A 19975-nucleotide genomic window follows, 5' to 3' on the forward strand; every position below is an offset into this window, starting at 1 on the left:
TTCCAGGTAGAACACTTTTGGTTCAGGGTAGAATCTTTATGGGTTCCATGCAGAACCCTTTCCACAGAGGGTTCTACATGGAACCCAAAGGGGTTGTACCTGGGACCAAAAAGGGTGCTCCTACGGGGACAGCTTTAGAACCTTTTTGGAACCCTTTTTTCTAAGAATGTACAGCTGTGTTCTAGCACAAACATAGGGCTGCCAAAACTAATACACTTTAAGGACTTCATCTTCAGAGCAATAACAAAATGGCACTTTGCTGAAAGTGTTTAGCGTAAAATGATAAAGCAGGAGCACTTGTTTGCCTTGCAAACCGACAGAAGACTCAAACTAGGTGTACCATGCTTATGTGATGAGTCACTTGGCCTGAGACCTCAATGCCTAGACTTCAGCTCAGCTGGCTAACCTAAGACACGTTAGCTCCCATAGCTAATGCCTTTTAGCTCTATTGGCTAACACTGTCCTGCGCAAGAGAGAGTGGTTCAAACCCAGGTTAGTCACGCATTCCGTAGTGGTGTTCCTGTGCATTCAGTAGTGGTGTTCCTGTGCATTCAGTAGTGATGTTCCTGTGCATTCAGTAGTGATGTTCCTGTGCATTCAATAGTGGTGTTCCTGTGCATTCAGTAGTGGTGTTCCTGTGCATTCAGTTGGGGTGTTCCTGTGAATTCAGTAGGGGTGTTCCTGTGAACTTAGTAGGGGTGTTCCTGTGAACTTAGTAGGGGTGTTCCTGTGCATTCAGCGGTGGTGTTCCTGTGTAGAGGAGGGCTCTTACCCTTTCTGGATGCTGACAACCCAGCTACCATCCTTAGCCTTGTGGACCTGGGCCCCTCCAACAATCCGGGTGGTCTTGTGGATGAAGCAGGATGTCTTAGACACGAGAGAGATGCCTTGGGGTAAGAGAGAAGACAACTCATCTGGGTTAGACTCTGGGGAAATATTTTAACTTTCTATTATTACTAAAGAAGAGAGTATACTTGGTCCAGGTTCAACTACATTGAACGGCAGCGGGAGTGATCAGTTATCCAGCCAAGCATGAACCCTGGTAATAAATAAACTGTACAGCTATAAGAGAAAGTTAGGAATAGAGAGAGAGAGAGAGAGAGAGAGAGAGAGAGAGAGAGAGAGAGAGAGAGAGAGAGAGAGAAGGTGAATTGTAAGCAAGAGAATGCTACATTAATATGACACTCACTTCTTGGGTGGGCAGAGATGTTCGGAGACTTATCACCTGAAACAAAACAATTCAACAATTCAACACACGGACCTCACAAAGACAGGACATGACATATTTCACATGAACCCACTCAACATTAACATACAAAGTACGCAACCTCAACTCCCCTCTTCAAAACTATTCCTACCATTTAGTCCTAGCTCAAATTATCTCTGCATCTATCTGCATTGCAGTTGGGCGGCTATATTGAATTGAACCCACAGCAAATACATTTCCTCCAGTCAAGCTCCCAAAAACTTCACGGATCGACATGTTTACATTACAGAGATGTAACCGCGAGGCCACTTGAAAAAGGTCCCCATCAATGTGAACTGATTACAGTCCGCCAAGATGATATAGGGTACAACAAAAACACATCACTAAACTCTGAATCAGTGAATGGCTTTGCAAATAATAAAAGCGGTCTGGATGAGATTCGACATCTGTTGAGAGTTAGAGCGTGTCCATTCTGTGCCAGCTAGCTAAGTGAAACCACTGCACTAAGCCATAACATAACTGTAACAAGTGATGTGAGTAAGTGAAGCTTTGCAGCAAATTTCAGTCGTTAGACTATGTAATTCATTGTAGTGTTACAAATGTGCAATAGTCACGTCAACGGAAACGTCACAAACAAAGCGATAGCTGTATTACTCATTGTTATGTTCCCCAGTTTCTGTGTTGTGGTTTGTGTATTTGTATGTATGTGTGTGTTTCAGGATGGCTTCCTGAAATTCCCCCAAGCAGCTGATTGGTCGGCCCCCATTGCTAATTGGAGAGCTGACCCCGCCCCCTCGGCAGGAAACAGCAGTCTTCAAATACAGACTCCTTCTGAAGCAATATAAGGCCGTGTTCTTTTGCTCAGAAGAGAGATGATTGCTGAGAGAATAGAGCTGAGGGAGAGGATTGTGTCCTGTGTTGATTGTGTCCTGTGTTGATTGTGTCCTGTGTTGATTGTGTCCTGTGTTGATTGTGTCCTGTGTTGATTGTGTCCTGTGTTGATTGTGACCTGTGTTGATTGTGTCCTGTGTTGATTATGTCATGTGTTGATTGTTGCTGGGGAGCTGATGGGTAAATTCTGTGTTAGTTGTTGCTCAGTGTTTGGTTAAGTATTGTGTAGCTGCTGATTCTGAGGTATGTGTGTGCCAATAGGATGCAGCGGTTTTGATTATTGAAATTGTTTTTGTTCCCAGGGGGGAAGGGGAAGGCACCTTGAGAGTGCTTAGGCAAGAGGCTCGAGGGCATACATATACCCGTAGTGTATATACTCGGTCTATGCACACTAGGTAAGACCTGGGCGGACCACCCCCTGTAATTTGGCTTAGTGCACCAGGTGGTGCTAGTTAGGGAAGTCGTGGGTAGGCAGGTAAGGTAGGAGAGGGAAGTTGTGGGTAGGCAGGTAAGGTAGGAGAGGGAAGTTGTGGGTAGGCAGGTAAGGTAGGAGAGGGGGGCTTTGACATTTACTTTCTTTGCTTTGGTTCCGTCCAGCCCCTTTTCCCAAAAATATCCGTGTGATGGAATAAATTCCCTGTAAATGGTACCGATCTCTGCCTTTGTCATCCTTACTCGCACCTACAGTCCCATACCTCTTTCACTCCACGGAGAGTTGAGTTGTAGCAGGGTGTTGCGTTCCCTCTTCCTAGAGGCGTACGTAACACTCATGGAACTAAGATCATTGCTGTGTTGATGTCCCATAAGATTGATTGAACAACACAGAGTTATGAGTGTGGCTAGACTTTTCACTGGACTTTTCTTAAATTACATTCAGTAACTGAAGACGAAGCATCATCTGATGATTGGGCCGCTGATGAGACCTACTGGTCGGAACTCAGGTCTCCTGTGCACGACATTACTATTTTAACTGTCTGAGCTAAAGCCTAGGCACTAGCTCAGGGAGCAAACACAAGACGATGTTACTCACCACACGAGCATGGCTGACTCAACCATCTCCATTATTGATTACTTGACATGTCGGGTCGATGTAGGGTAGATGAAGGGTCGATGTAGGAGTGTATTGGGGATGATACAGAGATTGGATGAAGACTGTGTTTTGTATTCTTACAGCGTTTGAGGGTAGATGTAGGGTCGATGTTGGTTGGATGAAGGGTAGGGTAGGGTAGATGTAGGAGTGTATAGGGGATGAGACAGAGATTGGATGAAGACAGTGTTTTGTATTCTTACAGCGTTTGAGCTTGCAGTAGTCCCATGGGATAGAGGGGTCTGTAGTGTGACACCAGGGACCGTGTTTATCCTGGTCTGGATTCCTGCATAGGTTCCTCTCCAGACCCACACTGGATTCTCCACTGGAAAACACAACATATATGAGGACACATGCATAAGCACACACACAGAGACACATACTGTAGATACACATATACGGTATGTAGACACGCACACATACACATGGAAAATTCTGACGCCATAACTGCATTCAGGTTGGAAACTTTGACTCAGCTGTTACTTTTGGGGCAGTGAATCCTCAGAGTTCCAGCTATGCAGAGGCCTTACAAGGAAGCAAAGCAGTTTTGTGAAGAGTGCTCCGGGGAATATTAAAGTATGCAATCCCAGCAATCACAAGGAAGAAGCTACAGACTCAACTCAAAGATACAGTCCAAACACTGTAAACGTGGACTCACGATCTGGTCGTATACTTCACTGCACATAGACTAAACCGAGCCTAAACAGATGCCTTCGGTAGTCTTGTTGAAACAGCAATTCCAGTCCTTCAGTTTCATACATTCAAATAATTGGAATATCTTTAGATGTGATCAATTTGTTGGAGGGCTTGGATCAGGATTGACTGGTACCCTCAGACAAACACAATGTGAGGAGAGGGGGAAACCAATTTGTGTGAAGATAAGTGTGAAGATAATTTAACTTCCCCGGCCAATGTTAAACAAGCTGTAACCTTTACGCCATTTTTCTGCGCCGACCCTTTGACCTTGTGCGAGGGGCAGACTCGCTGGCTGCGGGCCCTGGAGGGAAGCTGATTGGCTTTGATCTGCCGGGCCGAGGAAGCACTTCCTGGGGTCACGGGTCAGCTCTGGCACATGTCCATCTGTCGCTGCCATTTTGGCTTTTAAATTCCTTTAAATGAAGTATTTCTAACAGCCAGGGCCAACGTTAGCTATGGTACTTTAGCATGGGGGGCACACGGATGTGGAGAGAGGGGCAGACTATGCGCCCCTCCAGGGTGGCTTGTTCTGGAAGTTCTGGAAGCACCGTAAGGCTTCCTCTCTATCAGCTAGAAAAATAATAGCAGGCCCAGAACTGACCCGGGTGGGGCCCCTGATTTCCTGTCGTTGTTTGTTTTCACGGCTTAAATTTATTCATTTAAAAGGGGATTTTCTCTAAGCAACGGGAAATACCTCATCAATAAACAGTTAATCGAAAAAGCCAGAGAATTTGAAAAAATGTCAACGAAACCTTCCCATACATTGCTTGAACCCATAGTTTTACTTTTTCTCATGTGAATATGGATTGAGAGGTAAGTTCCAGTTGTGTGTGGTTGGTAAGTGTGTGTAATGTATGAGGTTTACTGTACCTGTTGCTATGATTTGCCCACAGTCCGCAGGGAATTCCTGATCTGGTCTTGGATAAATTGCCTGTGTAATTCCCTCCATTGTCCCCATAACAATCTGGGACAGACAGAGATCGAGAGAAGGAGAAAATAAAACACGGAGTAGTCTTAAACCGACCCTATATGTGGTTTATTGAGATAACCATCTACAGTCTCTTTCGCTCTCTCCCACAGACACAAACGCATGCACACACACAGCTATACCCACAGTGTAGAACAAAACGTGTTGATTCAATGTACAATTGTTAGGCTACCAGCTGCATTAGGATTGTTAGTTTGGTCAACAGAAATGTTGTTGAGCAAAACTCACAATCCTATTGCAGCTGGTTGCCTTACAATTGTACATTGAATCAACATGTTTTTGTGTGCGTAGGTCCACCGAGACAACATTCTGATATTGATGCCATCTTTAAAAAAATCACGTTGAAACGGGCTTGATTTGTGGTTTGGATTTATTTAACATGTTGTGCCAATCTATAATTGGTGGTTCCCAAATGGAATAAAAGAGCCAGGAAGATTTCTCCCCCATATCGGCTGTTACTAAGCGGAACCAGAGGTACCTGTAGTGACCAAAGCATTCTCTTTTCCTCTAGAAAGCTCTTTTGAAAAGCAAAGCATAGACATGTATGAGTGAGCTAGAATTCCAGCAAACGTTGAATTGCTGTCTGACCATTTGTTGTTTCTTCTTGTAATTTGAGGAAAATGAATTTGTAGGGCAAAAAAAACTAAAAAAACATGCCCAAAAGAATGCCAGTCGTCTGTTTCAGTAAGACCACAGCTCTTTCTCAATATATTGCAGCTGAAGTTTAGAGGTCAATTGCAAACACAGTACATAGCAGCCATACATCCGATTACACCACATATCTAGTCATTCACATAGCATACAGTATATTGTTTAAACATCCGTACCATGCACATACAGTTGAAGTCGGAAGTTTACGTTTACTAGGGTTGGAGTCATTAAAACTCGTTTTTCAACCACTCCACAAATGTCTTGTTAACAAACTATAGTTTTGGCAAGTCGGTTAGGACATCTACTTTGTGCATGACAAGTAATTTTTCCAACAATTGTTTACAGACAGATTATTTCACTTATAATTCAATGCATCACAATTCCAGTGGGTCAGAGGTTTACATACACTAAGTTGACTGTGCCTTTAAACAGCTTGGAAAATTCCAGAAAATGGTGTCATGGCTTTAGAAGCTTCTGATAGGCTAATTTTGAGTCAATTGGAGGTGTACCTGTGGATATATTTCAAGCCCTACCTTCAAACTCAGTGCCTCTTTGCTTGACATAATGGAAAATCAAAAGAAATCAGCCAAGACCTCAGAAACAAAATGTAGACCTCCTCAAGTCTGGTTGATCCTTGGGAGCAATTTCCAAACGCCTGAATGTACCACGTTCATCTGTACAAAAAATGTTACGCAAGTATAAACACCATGAGACCAAGCAGCTGTCATACCACTCAGGAAGGAGACGCGTTCTGTCTCCTAGAGATGATGGTACTTTGGTACGAAAGGTGCAAATCAATCTCAGAACAACAGCAAAGGACCTTGTGAAGATGCTGGAGGAAACACAGGACTCGTTTTACTGTGGATATAGATCCTTTTGTACCTATCGACATAACCTGAAAGGCCGCTCGGCAAGGAAGAAGCCACTGCTCCAAAACCGCCATAAAAAAGTCAGACTACGGTTTCTAACTGCACATGGGGACAAAGATCATACTTTTTGGAGAAATGTCCTCTGTTCTGATGAAACAAAACAGAACTGTTTGGCCATAATCACCATCGTTATGTTTAGAGGAAAAAGGGGGAGACTTGCAAGCCGAAGAACACCATCCCAACCATGAAGCACGGGGGGTGGCAGCATCATGTTGTGGTGGTGCTTTGCTGCAGGAGAGACTGGTGCACTTCACAATATAGATGGTATCATGAGGGAGGATAATTATGTGGATATATTGAAGCAACATCTCAAGACATCAGTCAGGAAGTTAAAGCTTGGTCGCAAATGTGTCTTCCAAATGGACAATGACCCCAAAAATACTTCCAAAGCTGTGTCAAAATGGCTTAAGGACAACAAATTCAAGGTATTGGAATGGCCATCACAAAGCCCTGACCTCAATCCTATAGAAAATTTGTGGGCAGAACTGAAAAAGCTTGTGCGAGCAAGGAGGCCTACAAACCTGACTCAGTTACACCAGCTCTGTCAGGAGGAATGGGCCAAAATTCACCCAACTTATTGTGGGAAGCTTGTGGAAGGCTATCCGAAACGTTTAACCCAAGTTAAACAATTTAAAGGCAATGCTACCAAATACTACTTGAGTGTATGTAAACTTCTGACCCACCGGGAATGTGATGAAAGAAATAAAAGCTGAAGTAAATCAATCTCTGTCCTATTTTTCTGACATTTCACATTCTTAAAATAAAGTGGTGATCCTAACTGACCTAAGACAGGGATATTTTACAAGGACGAAATGTCAGGAATTGTGAAAAACGGAGTTTAAATGTATGTAAACTTCCGACTTCAAATGTATATACATTTTTTGCTGATTAATGTGTACATACTGCATGTGGATTTTTGTAAATTCAATATTATTATTAATGTAAATGTTGCTCTCTATTCAGTCTGTTTACTGTGGGAGAACCTTAACACAACATGTAATTCTGGGTGTACTAAGTGAATAAAAGTGGTGATGGATCTAATGTATTGCATGGGGCCAGTCTGCTGTGTGGTGTTGTGTCTCAGTAGAATCAATAATTGGCATGCTCAACACAATAGTCCTTCCATCAAAGTCTTTCGGTGCCGGGTTGGAGGAGCATGTGGAAAACAAAACTGTGTCTCACCTTCTGTGTCGATGTTCTCTGTCTCACACCGGGGTATATGGGTGCAGAAGGCTAGTCTCTGGTTAGGATCTGTAGTGAAGCACCATGGGATCTCTGCACCATCTGGGTTCCGACAGTAGTTCTCTCTCAGGTCTCTGTGATGTAAGAGAGAGATACGTACACACCGGTTAAATAGCTGCTTCCCACGTGGACATACTGTACGTAATAATATGACTGTATGTGTCCGTTTCCCTATATTTCTCGTACCAGTGACAGACACAAAAGAAACCCATGTGGGTATTGAATGACATCACTCACTTGCACTTGTAGTTCTGCGGGCTGTAGGTGTGGTTATGGGGGAACTGGGAGTCCCAGCGTTGACATGTGACGCCCGATGGGGTGACGCTCACAGTACCGTGGTAACTCTGTCCCTGCTCCCTGAAACACGACGATGTAGCATCCACATCAGAGTCATTACCTGGGTCTGAGACAAAGAGGGAGAGAAGAAGAAGGAAGTTGAGAGGGATGAAAACAGAGAGAGGGGGGTGGGTATAGGGACAAGAGAGAGAGAGAGAAAGAGGATTTAGGATGAGAGATGAGCGATAGATAAGATGATAGACAGAAAGAAGAATGTAGAATGTAAGAGGTTGACAGGGGAGAAACCAGACAGAGAAGGCAGGAGGGAGAGAGAGAGACCATACAGAGAAGACAGGAGGGGAGAGAGAGAACCAGACAGAGAAGGGGAGAGATGGAGAAACCAGACAGAGAAGGCAGGAGGGAGAGATGGAGAAACCAGACAGAGAAGACAGGAGGGAGAGATGGAGAAACCAGACAGAGAAGGCAGGAGGGAGAGATGGAGAAACCAGACAGAGAAGGCAGGAGGGAGAGAGAGAAACCAGACAGAGAAGGCAGGAGGGAGAGAGAGAAACCAGACAGAGAAACCAGACAGAGAAGACAGGAGGGAGAGAGAGAGAGAGAGAGAAACCAGACAGAGAAGACAGGAGGGAGAGATAGAAACCAGACAGAGAAGACAGGGGAGAGAGAGAGAAAACCAGACAGAGAAGACAGGAGGGAGAAGAGAGCGAGAAACCAGACAGAGAAGACAGGAGGGAGAGAGAGATAGAAACCAGACAGAGAAGACAGGAGGGAGAGATAGAAACCAGACAGAGAAGACAGGAGGGAGAGATAGAAACCAGACAGAGAAGACAGGAGGGAGAGATAGAAACCAGACAGAGAAGACAGGGGGAGAGAGAGAAACCAGACAGAGAAGACAGGGGGAGAGAGAGAACCCAGACAGAGAAGACAGGAGGGAGAGGGAGAAATCAGACATAGAAGACAGGAGGGAGAGAGAGAGAGAGACCAGACAGAAGGCAGCAGGGAGAGTAGAGAGAGAGACCAGACAGAGGAGGCAGAAGGGAGAGAGAGAAACCAGACAGAGAAGAATGAGGGAGAGAGATGGAAAAACCAGACAGAGAATACAGGAGGGAGAGAGAGAAACCAGACAGAGAAGGCAGGAGCGAGAGAGAGAAACCAGACAGAGAAGGCAGGAGCGAGAGAGAGAAACCAGACCGAGGAGACAGGAGGGAGAGAGAGAAACCAGACAGAGAAGACAGGAGAGAGAGAAACCAGACAGAGAGGCAGCAGGAGAGAGAGACCAGACGAGAGGGCAGAAGGGAGAGAGAGACCAACAGAGAAGACAGGAGGGAGAGAGAGAATCCAGACAGAGAAGACAGGAGGGAGAGAGATGAGAAACCAGACAGAGAGGCAGAGGGAGAGAGAGACCACCAGACAGAGAAGACAGGAGGGAGAGAGAGAAACAGACAGAGTAGGCAGCAGGAGAGAGAGAGAAACCAGACAAAGAAGGCAGCAGGGAGAGAGAGAGAAACCAGACAGAGAAGGCAGGAGGGGACAGAGAGAGGCAGGAAGGAGGGATAAAGGAAAAGAGGGAGAGAGGGAAAAGAAAGATGAATCTCAGAGAATGGGTCATGTTTAGCCTAGAGACAAATGATCATAAACAGTCAATACAGATGTAGGATCTTAATTTGAACAGCATTATCGAAGCAAATAATCCTGTTTTAGTCCATAATGTTGCTTGATCGGTGGTTAGGCTATTAGCTGGGTAAACGTTTGCTAGATGAAAAGTGCAATACTATTAATATACTGTGTGTGCAAGATTTCATTGAACTTTGTTACAGTTTGTTACGGTGCAGGAAAATGCAGAGGTTTGTGATTTACATAAGTAAAATAAGCGTGATCAAATTAACAGCCTACATCTGTAGTACTGTATGGTCTAATCTGTCTATTTATCCAAAACNTTTGTATGTATGTGTGTGTTTTCAGATGGCTTCCTGAAATTCCCCCAAGCAGCTGATTGGTCGGCCCCCATTGCTAATGGAGAGCTGACCCGCCCCCTCGGCAGGAAACAGCAGTCTTCAAATACAGACTCCTTCTGAAGCAATATAAGGCCGTGTTCTTTTGCTCAGAAGAGAGATGATTGCTGAGAGAATAGAGCTGAGGGAGAGGATTGTGTCTGGTGTTGATTGTGTCCTGTGTTGATTGTGTCCTGTGTTGATTGTGTCCTGTGTTGATTGTGTCCTGTGTTGATTGTGTCCTGTGTTGATTGTGACCTGTGTTGATTGTGTCCTGTGTTGATTATGTCATGTGTTGATTGTTGCTGGGGAGCTGATGGGTAAATTCTGTGTTAGTTGTTGCTCAGTGTTTGGTTAAGTATTGTGTAGCTGCTGATTCTGAGGTATGTGTGTGCCAATAGGATGCAGCGGTTTGATTATTGAAATTGTTTTTGTTCCCAGGGGGGAAGGGGAAGGCACCTTGAGAGTGCTTAGGCAAGAGGCTCGAGGGCATACATATACCCGTAGTGTATATACTCGGTCTATGCACACTAGGTAAGACCTGGGCGGACCACCCCCTGTAATTTGGCTTAGTGCACCAGGTGGTGCTAGTTAGGGAAGTCGTGGGTAGGCAGGTAAGGTAGGAGAGGGAAGTTGTGGGTAGGCAGGTAAGGTAGGAGAGGGAAGTTGTGGGTAGGCAGGTAAGGTAGGAGAGGGGGGCTTTGACATTTACTTTCTTTGCTTTGGTTCCGTCCAGCCCCTTTTCCCAAAAAATCCGTGTGATGGAATAAATTCCCTGTAAATGGTACCGATCTCTGCCTTTGTCATCCTTACTCGCACCTACAGTCCCATACCTCTTTCACTCCACGGAGAGTTGAGTTGTAGCAGGGTGTTGCGTTCCCTCTTCCTAGAGGCGTACGTAACACTCATGGAACTAAGATCATTGCTGTGTTGATGTCCCATAAGATTGATTGAACAACACAGAGTTATGAGTGTGGCTAGACTTTTCACTGGACTTTTCTTAAATTACATTCAGTAACTGAAGACGAAGCATCATCTGATGATTGGGCCGCTGATGAGACCTACTGGTCGGAACTCAGGTCTCCTGTGCACGACATTACTATTTTAACTGTCTGAGCTAAAGCCTAGGCACTAGCTCAGGGAGCAAACACAAGACGATGTTACTCACCACACGAGCATGGCTGACTCAACCATCTCCATTATTGATTACTTGACATGGGTCGATGTAGGGTAGATGAAGGGTCGATGTAGGAGTGTATTGGGGATGATACAGAGATTGGATGAAGACTGTGTTTTGTATTCTTACAGCGTTTGAGGGTAGATGTAGGGTCGATGTTGGTTGGATGAAGGGTAGGGTAGGGTAGATGTAGGAGTGTATAGGGGATGAGACAGAGATTGGATGAATAGACAGTGTTTTGTATTCTTACAGCGTTTGAGCTTGCATAGTCCCATGGGATAGAGGGGTCTGGATAGTGTGACACCAGGGACCGTGTTTATCCTGGTCTGGATTCCTGCATAGGTTCCTCTCCAGACCCACACTGGATTCTCCACTGGAAAACACAACATATATGAGGACCATGCATAAGCACACACACAGAGACACATACTGTAGATACACATATACGGTATGTAGACACGCACACATACACATGGAAAATTCTGACGCCATAACTGCATTCAGGTTGGAAACTTTGACTCAGCTGTTACTTTTGGGGCAGTGAATCCTCAGAGTTCCAGCTATGCAGAGGCCTTACAAGGAAGCAAAGCAGTTTTGTGAAGAGTGCTCCGGGGAATATTAAAGTATGCAATCCCAGCAATCACAAGGAAGAAGCTACAGACTCAACTCCAAGATACAGTCCAAACACTGTAAACGTGGACTCACGATCTGGTCGTATACTTCACTGCACATAGACTAAACCGAGCCTAAACAGATGCCTTCGGTAGTCTTGTTGAAACAGCAATTCCAGTCCTTCAGTTTCATACATTCAAATAATTGGAATATCTTTAGATGTGATCAATTGTTGGAGGGCTTGGATCAGGATTGACTGGTACCCTCAGACAAACACAATGTGAGGAGAGGGGGAAACCAATTTGTGTGAAGATAAGTGTGAAGATAATTTAACTTCCCCGGCCAATGTTAAACAAGCTGTAACCTTTACGCCATTTTTCTGCGCCGACCCTTTGACCTTGTGCGAGGGGCAGACTCGCTGGCTGCGGGCCCTGGAGGGAAGCTGATTGGCTTTGATCTGCCGGGCCGAGGAAGCACTTCCTGGGGTCACGGGTCAGCTCTGGCACATGTCCATCTGTCGCTGCCATTTTGGCTTTTAAATTCCTTTAAATGAAGTATTTCTAACAGCCAGGGCCAACGTTAGCTATGGTACTTTAGCATGGGGGGCACACGGATGTGGAGAGAGGGGCAGACTATGCGCCCCTCCAGGGTGGCTTGTTCTGGAAGTTCTGGAAGCACCGTAAGGCTTCCTCTCTATCAGCTAGAAAAATAATAGCAGGCCCAGAACTGACCCGGGTGGGGCCCCTGATTTCCTGTCGTTGTTTGTTTTCACGGCTTAAATTTATTCATTTAAAAGGGGATTTTCTCTAAGCAACGGGAAATACCTCATCAATAAACAGTTAATCGAAAAAGCCAGAGAATTTGAAAAAATGTCAACGAAACCTTCCCATACATTGCTTGAACCCATAGTTTTACTTTTTCTCATGTGAATATGGATTGAGAGGTAAGTTCCAGTTGTGTGTGGTTGGTAAGTGTGTGTAATGTATGAGGTTTACTGTACCTGTTGCTATGATTTGCCCACAGTCCGCAGGGAATTCCTGATCTGGTCTTGGATAAATTGCCTGTGTAATTCCCTCCATTGTCCCCATAACAATCTGGGACAGACAGAGATCGAGAGAAGGAGAAATAAAACACGGAGTAGTCTTAAACCGACCCTATATGTGGTTTATTGAGATAACCATCTACAGTCTCTTTCGCTCTCTCCCACAGACACAAACGCATGCACACACACAGCTATACCCACAGTGTAGAACAAAACGTGTTGATTCAATGTACAATTGTTAGGCTACCAGCTGCATTAGGATTGTTAGTTTGGTCAACAGAAATGTTGTTGAGCAAAACTCACAATCCTATTGCAGCTGGTTGCCTTACAATTGTACATTGAATCAACATGTTTTTGTGTGCGTAGGTCCACCGAGACAACATTCTGATATTGATGCCATCTTTAAAAAAATCACGTTGAAACGGGCTTGATTTGTGGTTTGGATTTATTTAACATGTTGTGCCAATCTATAATTGGTGGTTCCCAAATGGAATAAAAGAGCCAGGAAGATTTCTCCCCCATATCGGCTGTTACTAAGCGGAACCAGAGGTACCTGTAGTGACCAAAGCATTCTCTTTTCCTCTAGAAAGCTCTTTTGAAAAGCAAAGCATAGACATGTATGAGTGAGCTAGAATTCCAGCAAACGTTGAATTGCTGTCTGACCATTGTTGTTTCTTCTTGTAATTTGAGGAAAATGAATTTGTAGGGCAAAAAAAACTAAAAAAACATGCCCAAAAGAATGCCAGTCGTCTGTTTCAGTAAGACCACAGCTCTTTCTCAATATATTGCAGCTGAAGTTTAGAGGTCAATTGCAAACACAGTACATAGCAGCCATACATCCGATTACACCACATATCTAGTCATTCACATAGCATACAGTATATTGTTTAAACATCCGTACCATGCACATACAGTTGAAGTCGGAAGTTTACGTTTACTAGGGTTGGAGTCATTAAAACTCGTTTTTCAACCACTCCACAAATGTCTTGTTAACAAACTATAGTTTTGGCAAGTCGGTTAGGACATCTACTTTGTGCATGACAAGTAATTTTTCCAACAATTGTTTACAGACAGATTATTTCACTTATAATTCAATGCATCACAATTCCAGTGGGTCAGAGGTTTACATACACTAAGTTGACTGTGCCTTTAAACAGCTTGGAAAATTCCAGAAAATGGTGTCATGGCTTTAGAAGCTTCTGATAGGCTAATTTTGAGTCAATTGGAGGTGTACCTGTGGATATATTTCAAGCCCTACCTTCAAACTCAGTGCCTCTTTGCTTGACATAATGGAAAATCAAAAGAAATCAGCCAAGACCTCAGAAACAAAATGTAGACCTCCTCAAGTCTGGTTGATCCTTGGGAGCAATTTCCAAACGCCTGAATGTACCACGTTCATCTGTACAAAAAATGTTACGCAAGTATAAACACCATGAGACCAAGCAGCTGTCATACCACTCAGGAAGGAGACGCGTTCTGTCTCCTAGAGATGATGGTACTTTGGTACGAAAGGTGCAAATCAATCTCAGAACAACAGCAAAGGACCTTGTGAAGATGCTGGAGGAAACACAGGACTCGTTTTACTGTGGATATAGATCCTTTTGTACCTATCGACATAACCTGAAAGGCCGCTCGGCAAGGAAGAAGCCACTGCTCCAAAACCGCCATAAAAAAGTCAGACTACGGTTTCTAACTGCACATGGGGACAAAGATCATACTTTTTGGAGAAATGTCCTCTGTTCTGATGAAACAAAACAGAACTGTTTGGCCATAATCACCATCGTTATGTTTAGAGGAAAAAGGGGGAGACTTGCAAGCCGAAGAACACCATCCCAACCATGAAGCACGGGGGTGGCAGCATCATGTTGTGGTGGTGCTTTGCTGCAGGAGAGACTGGTGCACTTCACAATATAGATGGTATCATGAGGGAGGATAATTATGTGGATATATTGAAGCAACATCTCAAGACATCAGTCAGGAAGTTAAAGCTTGGTCGCAAATGTGTCTTCCAAATGGACAATGACCCCAAAAATACTTCCAAAGCTGTGTCAAAATGGCTTAAGGACAACAAATTCAAGGTATTGGAATGGCCATCACAAAGCCCTGACCTCAATCCTATAGAAAATTTGTGGGCAGAACTGAAAAAGCTTGTGCGAGCAAGGAGGCCTACAAACCTGACTCAGTTACACCAGCTCTGTCAGGAGGAATGGGCCAAAATTCACCCAACTTATTGTGGGAAGCTTGTGGAAGGCTATCCGAAACGTTTAACCCAAGTTAAACAATTTAAAGGCAATGCTACCAAATACTACTTGAGTGTATGTAAACTTCTGACCCACCGGGAATGTGATGAAAGAAATAAAAGCTGAAGTAAATCAATCTCTGTCCTATTTTTCTGACATTTCACATTCTTAAAATAAAGTGGTGATCCTAACTGACCTAAGACAGGGATATTTTACAAGGACGAAATGTCAGGAATTGTGAAAAACGGAGTTTAAATGTATGTAAACTTCCGACTTCAAATGTATATACATTTTTTGCTGATTAATGTGTACATACTGCATGTGGATTTTTGTAAATTCAATATTATTATTAATGTAAATGTTGCTCTCTATTCAGTCTGTTTACTGTGGGAGAACCTTAACACAACATGTAATTCTGGGTGTACTAAGTGAATAAAAGTGGTGATGGATCTAATGTATTGCATGGGGCCAGTCTGCTGTGTGGTGTTGTGTCTCAGTAGAATCAATAATTGGCATGCTCAACACAATAGTCCTTCCATCAAAGTCTTTCGGTGCCGGGTTGGAGGAGCATGTGGAAAACAAAACTGTGTCTCACCTTCTGTGTCGATGTTCTCTGTCTCACACCGGGGTATATGGGTGCAGAAGGCTAGTCTCTGGTTAGGATCTGTAGTGAAGCACCATGGGATCTCTGCACCATCTGGGTTCCGACAGTAGTTCTCTCTCAGGTCTCTGTGATGTAAGAGAGAGATACGTACACACCGGTTAAATAGCTGCTTCCCACGTGGACATACTGTACGTAATAATATGACTGTATGTGTCCGTTTCCCTATATTTCTCGTACCAGTGACAGACACAAAAGAAAACCCATGTGGGTATTGAATGACATCACTCACTTGCACTTGTAGTTCTGCGGGCTGTAGGTGTGGTTATGGGGGAACTGGGAGTCCCAGCGTTGACATGTGACGCCCGATGGGGTGACGCTCACAGTACCGTGGTAACTCTGTCCCTGCTCCCTGAAACACGACGATGTAGCATCCACATCAGAGTCATTACCTGGGTCTGAGACAAAGAGGGAGAGAAGAAGAAGGAAGTTGAGAGGGATGAAAACAGAGAGAGGGGGGTGGGTATAGGGACAAGAGAGAGAGAGAGAAAGAGGATTTAGGATGAGAGATGAGCGATAGATAAGATGATAGACAGAAAGAAGAATGTAGAATGTAAAGAGGTTGACAGGGGAGAAACCAGACAGAGAAGGCAGGAGGGAGAGAGAGAGACCATACAGAGAAGACAGGAGGGGGAGAGAGAAACCAGACAGAGAAGGGGAGAGATGGAGAAACCAGACAGAGAAGGCAGGAGGGAGAGATGGAGAAACCAGACAGAGAAGACAGGAGGGAGAGATGGAGAAACCAGACAGAGAAGGCAGGAGGGAGAGATGGAGAAACCAGACAGAGAAGGCAGGAGGGAGAGAGAGAAACCAGACAGAGAAGGCAGGAGGGAGAGAGAGAAACCAGACAGAGAAACCAGACAGAGAAGACAGGAGGGAGAGAGAGAGAGAGAGAGAAACCAGACAGAGAAGACAGGAGGGAGAGATAGAAACCAGACAGAGAAGACAGGGGAGAGAGAGAGAAACCAGACAGAGAAGACAGGAGGGAGAGAGAGCGAGAAACCAGACAGAGAAGACAGGAGGGAGAGAGAGATAGAAACCAGACAGAGAAGACAGGAGGGAGAGATAGAAACCAGACAGAGAAGACAGGAGGGAGAGATAGAAACCAGACAGAGAAGACAGGAGGGAGAGATAGAAACCAGACAGAGAAGACAGGGGGAGAGAGAGAAACCAGACAGAGAAGACAGGGGGAGAGAGAGAAACCAGACAGAGAAGACAGGAGGGAGAGGGAGAAATCAGACATAGAAGACAGGAGGGAGAGAGAGAGAGAGACCAGACAGAAGGCAGCAGGGAGAGAGAGAGAGAGACCAGACAGAGGAGGCAGAAGGGAGAGAGAGAAACCAGACAGAGAAGACATGAGGGAGAGAGATGGAAAAACCAGACAGAGAATACAGGAGGGAGAGAGAGAAACCAGACAGAGAAGGCAGGAGCGAGAGAGAGAAACCAGACAGAGAAGGCAGGAGCGAGAGAGAGAAACCAGACAGAGGAGACAGGAGGGAGAGAGAGAAACCAGACAGAGAAGACAGGAGAGAGAGAAACCAGACAGAGAGGCAGCAGGGAGAGAGAGAGACCAGACAGAGAGGGCAGAAGGGAGAGAGAGACCAAACAGAGAAGACAGGAGGGAGAGAGAGAATCCAGACAGAGAAGACAGGAGGGAGAGAGATGGAGAAACCAGACAGAGAGGCAGGAGGGAGAGAGAGACACCAGACAGAGAAGACAGGAGGGAGAGAGAGAAACCAGACAGAGTAGGCAGCAGGGAGAGAGAGAGAAACCAGACAAAGAAGGCAGCAGGGAGAGAGAGAGAAACCAGACAGAGAAGGCAGGAGGGACAGAGAGAGGCAGGAAGGAGGGATAAAGAAAAGAGGGAGAGAGGGAAAAGAAAGATGAATCTCAGAGAATGGGTCATGTTTAGCCTAGAGACAAATGATCATAAACAGTCAATACAGATGTAGGATCTTAATTTGAACAGCATTATCGAAGCAAAATAATCCTGTTTAGTCCATAATGTTGCTTGATCGGTGGTTAGGCTATTAGCTGGGTAAACGTTTGCTAGATGAAAAGTGCAATACTATTAATATACTGTGTGTGCAAGATTTCATTGAACTTTGTTACAGTTTGTTACGGTGCAGGAAAATGCAGAGGTTTGTGATTTACATAAGTAAAATAAGCGTGATCAAATTAACAGCCTACATCTGTAGTACTGTATGGTCTATAATCTGTCTATTTATCCAAAACAGTGGTGCCCCACCACGAGACATACCGAAACCAACACTACAACAGACCACAGACTGACATTATGAGGCTAATGGGAATGGGCTGTAGCCAACTCTTCTATCTCTGTCATGCCATTCAATAAACGAACACATAGAGTACTAGTCTAATTGCACAAACAGACTGGACAGCCAGGGTAGGTTATAGGGTATTGGGTATCACATATCTGAGTGTCAGGACAAAGTGGTTATAAAAACAGATTAAGAATATCTGACAATCTGAGTTTCTGATATCCAACAGATTTTTGGGAGAGTTTAGACAGGTTTAATTTGGGTATCTAATATCTTTATCCGTTAAGTACTAAAATACTTAAGTACTTTTCAAACATAGCTCTCAAAGCTCTACAAAAGGCTACAAAAAGGGAATATCTACTATCTAGCATCTGCGAATCCCCTCTATCCTATACTGTACTGGCCTCATTCATGGTGTACAGTGTACCATACCAGGTTTTGGCAGGAGGAACATGCATGTGTGAGTTGAGCCTAGCTAGATCCTTATTGCTTGGGTAGCTTGGCCTCTTACATGTGTGACTGTAAGGGTGGGTTACTATAACGAAGGGCTGATGGATGTGGTACTCACCGCCAAGCCAAACAACCCTGCATCCAGCCTGCTTAACAAGGCTTCCTGGCCCTCTGGCCTCCAAAAAACCATCTCAAAAAATCTCTGAACTTTTTCATGTTACAGTGTACAGGGACGGATTTGTCGGAATTTCTGCAACCCCTCCGGATGTGGGATTTGTGCTTCTATACTGTTTGAGAAATGACCCGCGAACAGAAAAAAAGGAAGGGAATGTTTGGAGAGGAGGACAGAAGGAGGATGTTCTTTTGGCTTGATGTAATGCATGCCGGCATCTAACGTCGGGTCACCTTTGTTATCTACAGGTTAGGCAGCGCAGAATCCATCTGGACAAATGATTTTTTACTCCCTGGTTGTAAATCACGGCCCTCAGCCGGGCGGAGCCGTGGGCTCAAGGTCAGTGTTGAACATCCCTTTGGATGAAGAATATCAAACTGTCTAAAAGTGGTTTCTATCCTCTTTCTCATCACACACACACACACACACACACACACACACACACACACACACACACACACACACACACACACACACACACACACACACACACACACACACACACACACAGAGGATGTCATGTCACGCACATGCAAGTATGCAGGCACACACACAAACAGCCAACCCCCTAACACACTAGCACGCCCTCTCATCCCCCCCATCTAGTCAAGTCCTCAGTTGTAGTGCCAGGGTTTCAGTGGACCTTGCCTTCTACAACACTTCTGACAATCTGTTATGGTTTCAGCATCCATGGTGTTACAACTGTGGCGCCTGTGTGTTCTATTGATAACGATGACGAACATTACTCCCAGTGCCTCCCAATCTATTGGAACTATCTGTGTCAGTAACTATTGAGCCATTTTGGCTACCCCCCTACAGTTAATATATTTCATAAGGGTGAATCATAATTTCCACTTAAAGTGACATTTCTAGTTAGTCTTCCATTGACATCAATGCATGACTAAGGATGAGTTTACACAAGCAACCCAATTGTGATCTTTTGCCCAATTATTGGCAAAAGGAGCTGATCTGACTGGTGAAAACACCAATTAGTGGAAAAGGATCAGAATTAAGCTGCCTGTGTAAACCCAGCCTTAGTAAAAATTTGAAGTGGAAGTTTTAAACCTTCAAACTCTCCCTCCCCTGCAGTTGACAAATACAGCCCACTTGTCCTCACTCTGATGTAAATAGCTTTCAGCTTAGAGACACATGAAACACTAAATATCCCAAACAAAGCCTCTCCCTGTCTCCTTTGGAAGGCTCCTATACGTATCTCGTTATCCCCCCAAACCACCATTGTGGCCCCTCTACCAAAAAAAACGTTGGCACTCTCAAAACCACAACTCGGACCTCCCTAAAACCACCACTTCAATCACAGTGGTTGCCCTCGCAAAAGAGGTTTCTAACCTCAAGGCTCTTT

At 44.6% G+C, this 19975-nt stretch overlaps 1 protein-coding gene across 1 annotated transcript in view; it reads right to left on the reverse strand.

Moving 5' to 3' along the window:
• Nucleotides 1-19975, reverse strand: part of LOC109886393 (hepatocyte growth factor-like) — a 54560-nt gene that overhangs the window by 15453 nt on the left and 19132 nt on the right. The window contains exons 8-14 of the mRNA XM_031818033.1: nt 15944-16109; nt 15646-15779; nt 12764-12862; nt 7929-7949; nt 3389-3505; nt 1190-1225; nt 773-887 (exon numbers count right to left, since the gene is read on the reverse strand). Of these exons, the coding sequence (XP_031673893.1) occupies nt 773-887; nt 1190-1225; nt 3389-3505; nt 7929-7949; nt 12764-12862; nt 15646-15779; nt 15944-16109 (688 nt within the window). The remainder of the gene's footprint in view (nt 1-772; nt 888-1189; nt 1226-3388; nt 3506-7928; nt 7950-12763; nt 12863-15645; nt 15780-15943; nt 16110-19975) is intronic.

The sequence above is a fragment of the Oncorhynchus kisutch genome, unplaced genomic scaffold (genome assembly GCF_002021735.2).
Source record: "Oncorhynchus kisutch isolate 150728-3 unplaced genomic scaffold, Okis_V2 scaffold1234, whole genome shotgun sequence".
In the NCBI taxonomy this organism is placed as follows: Eukaryota; Metazoa; Chordata; class Actinopteri; order Salmoniformes; family Salmonidae; genus Oncorhynchus; species Oncorhynchus kisutch.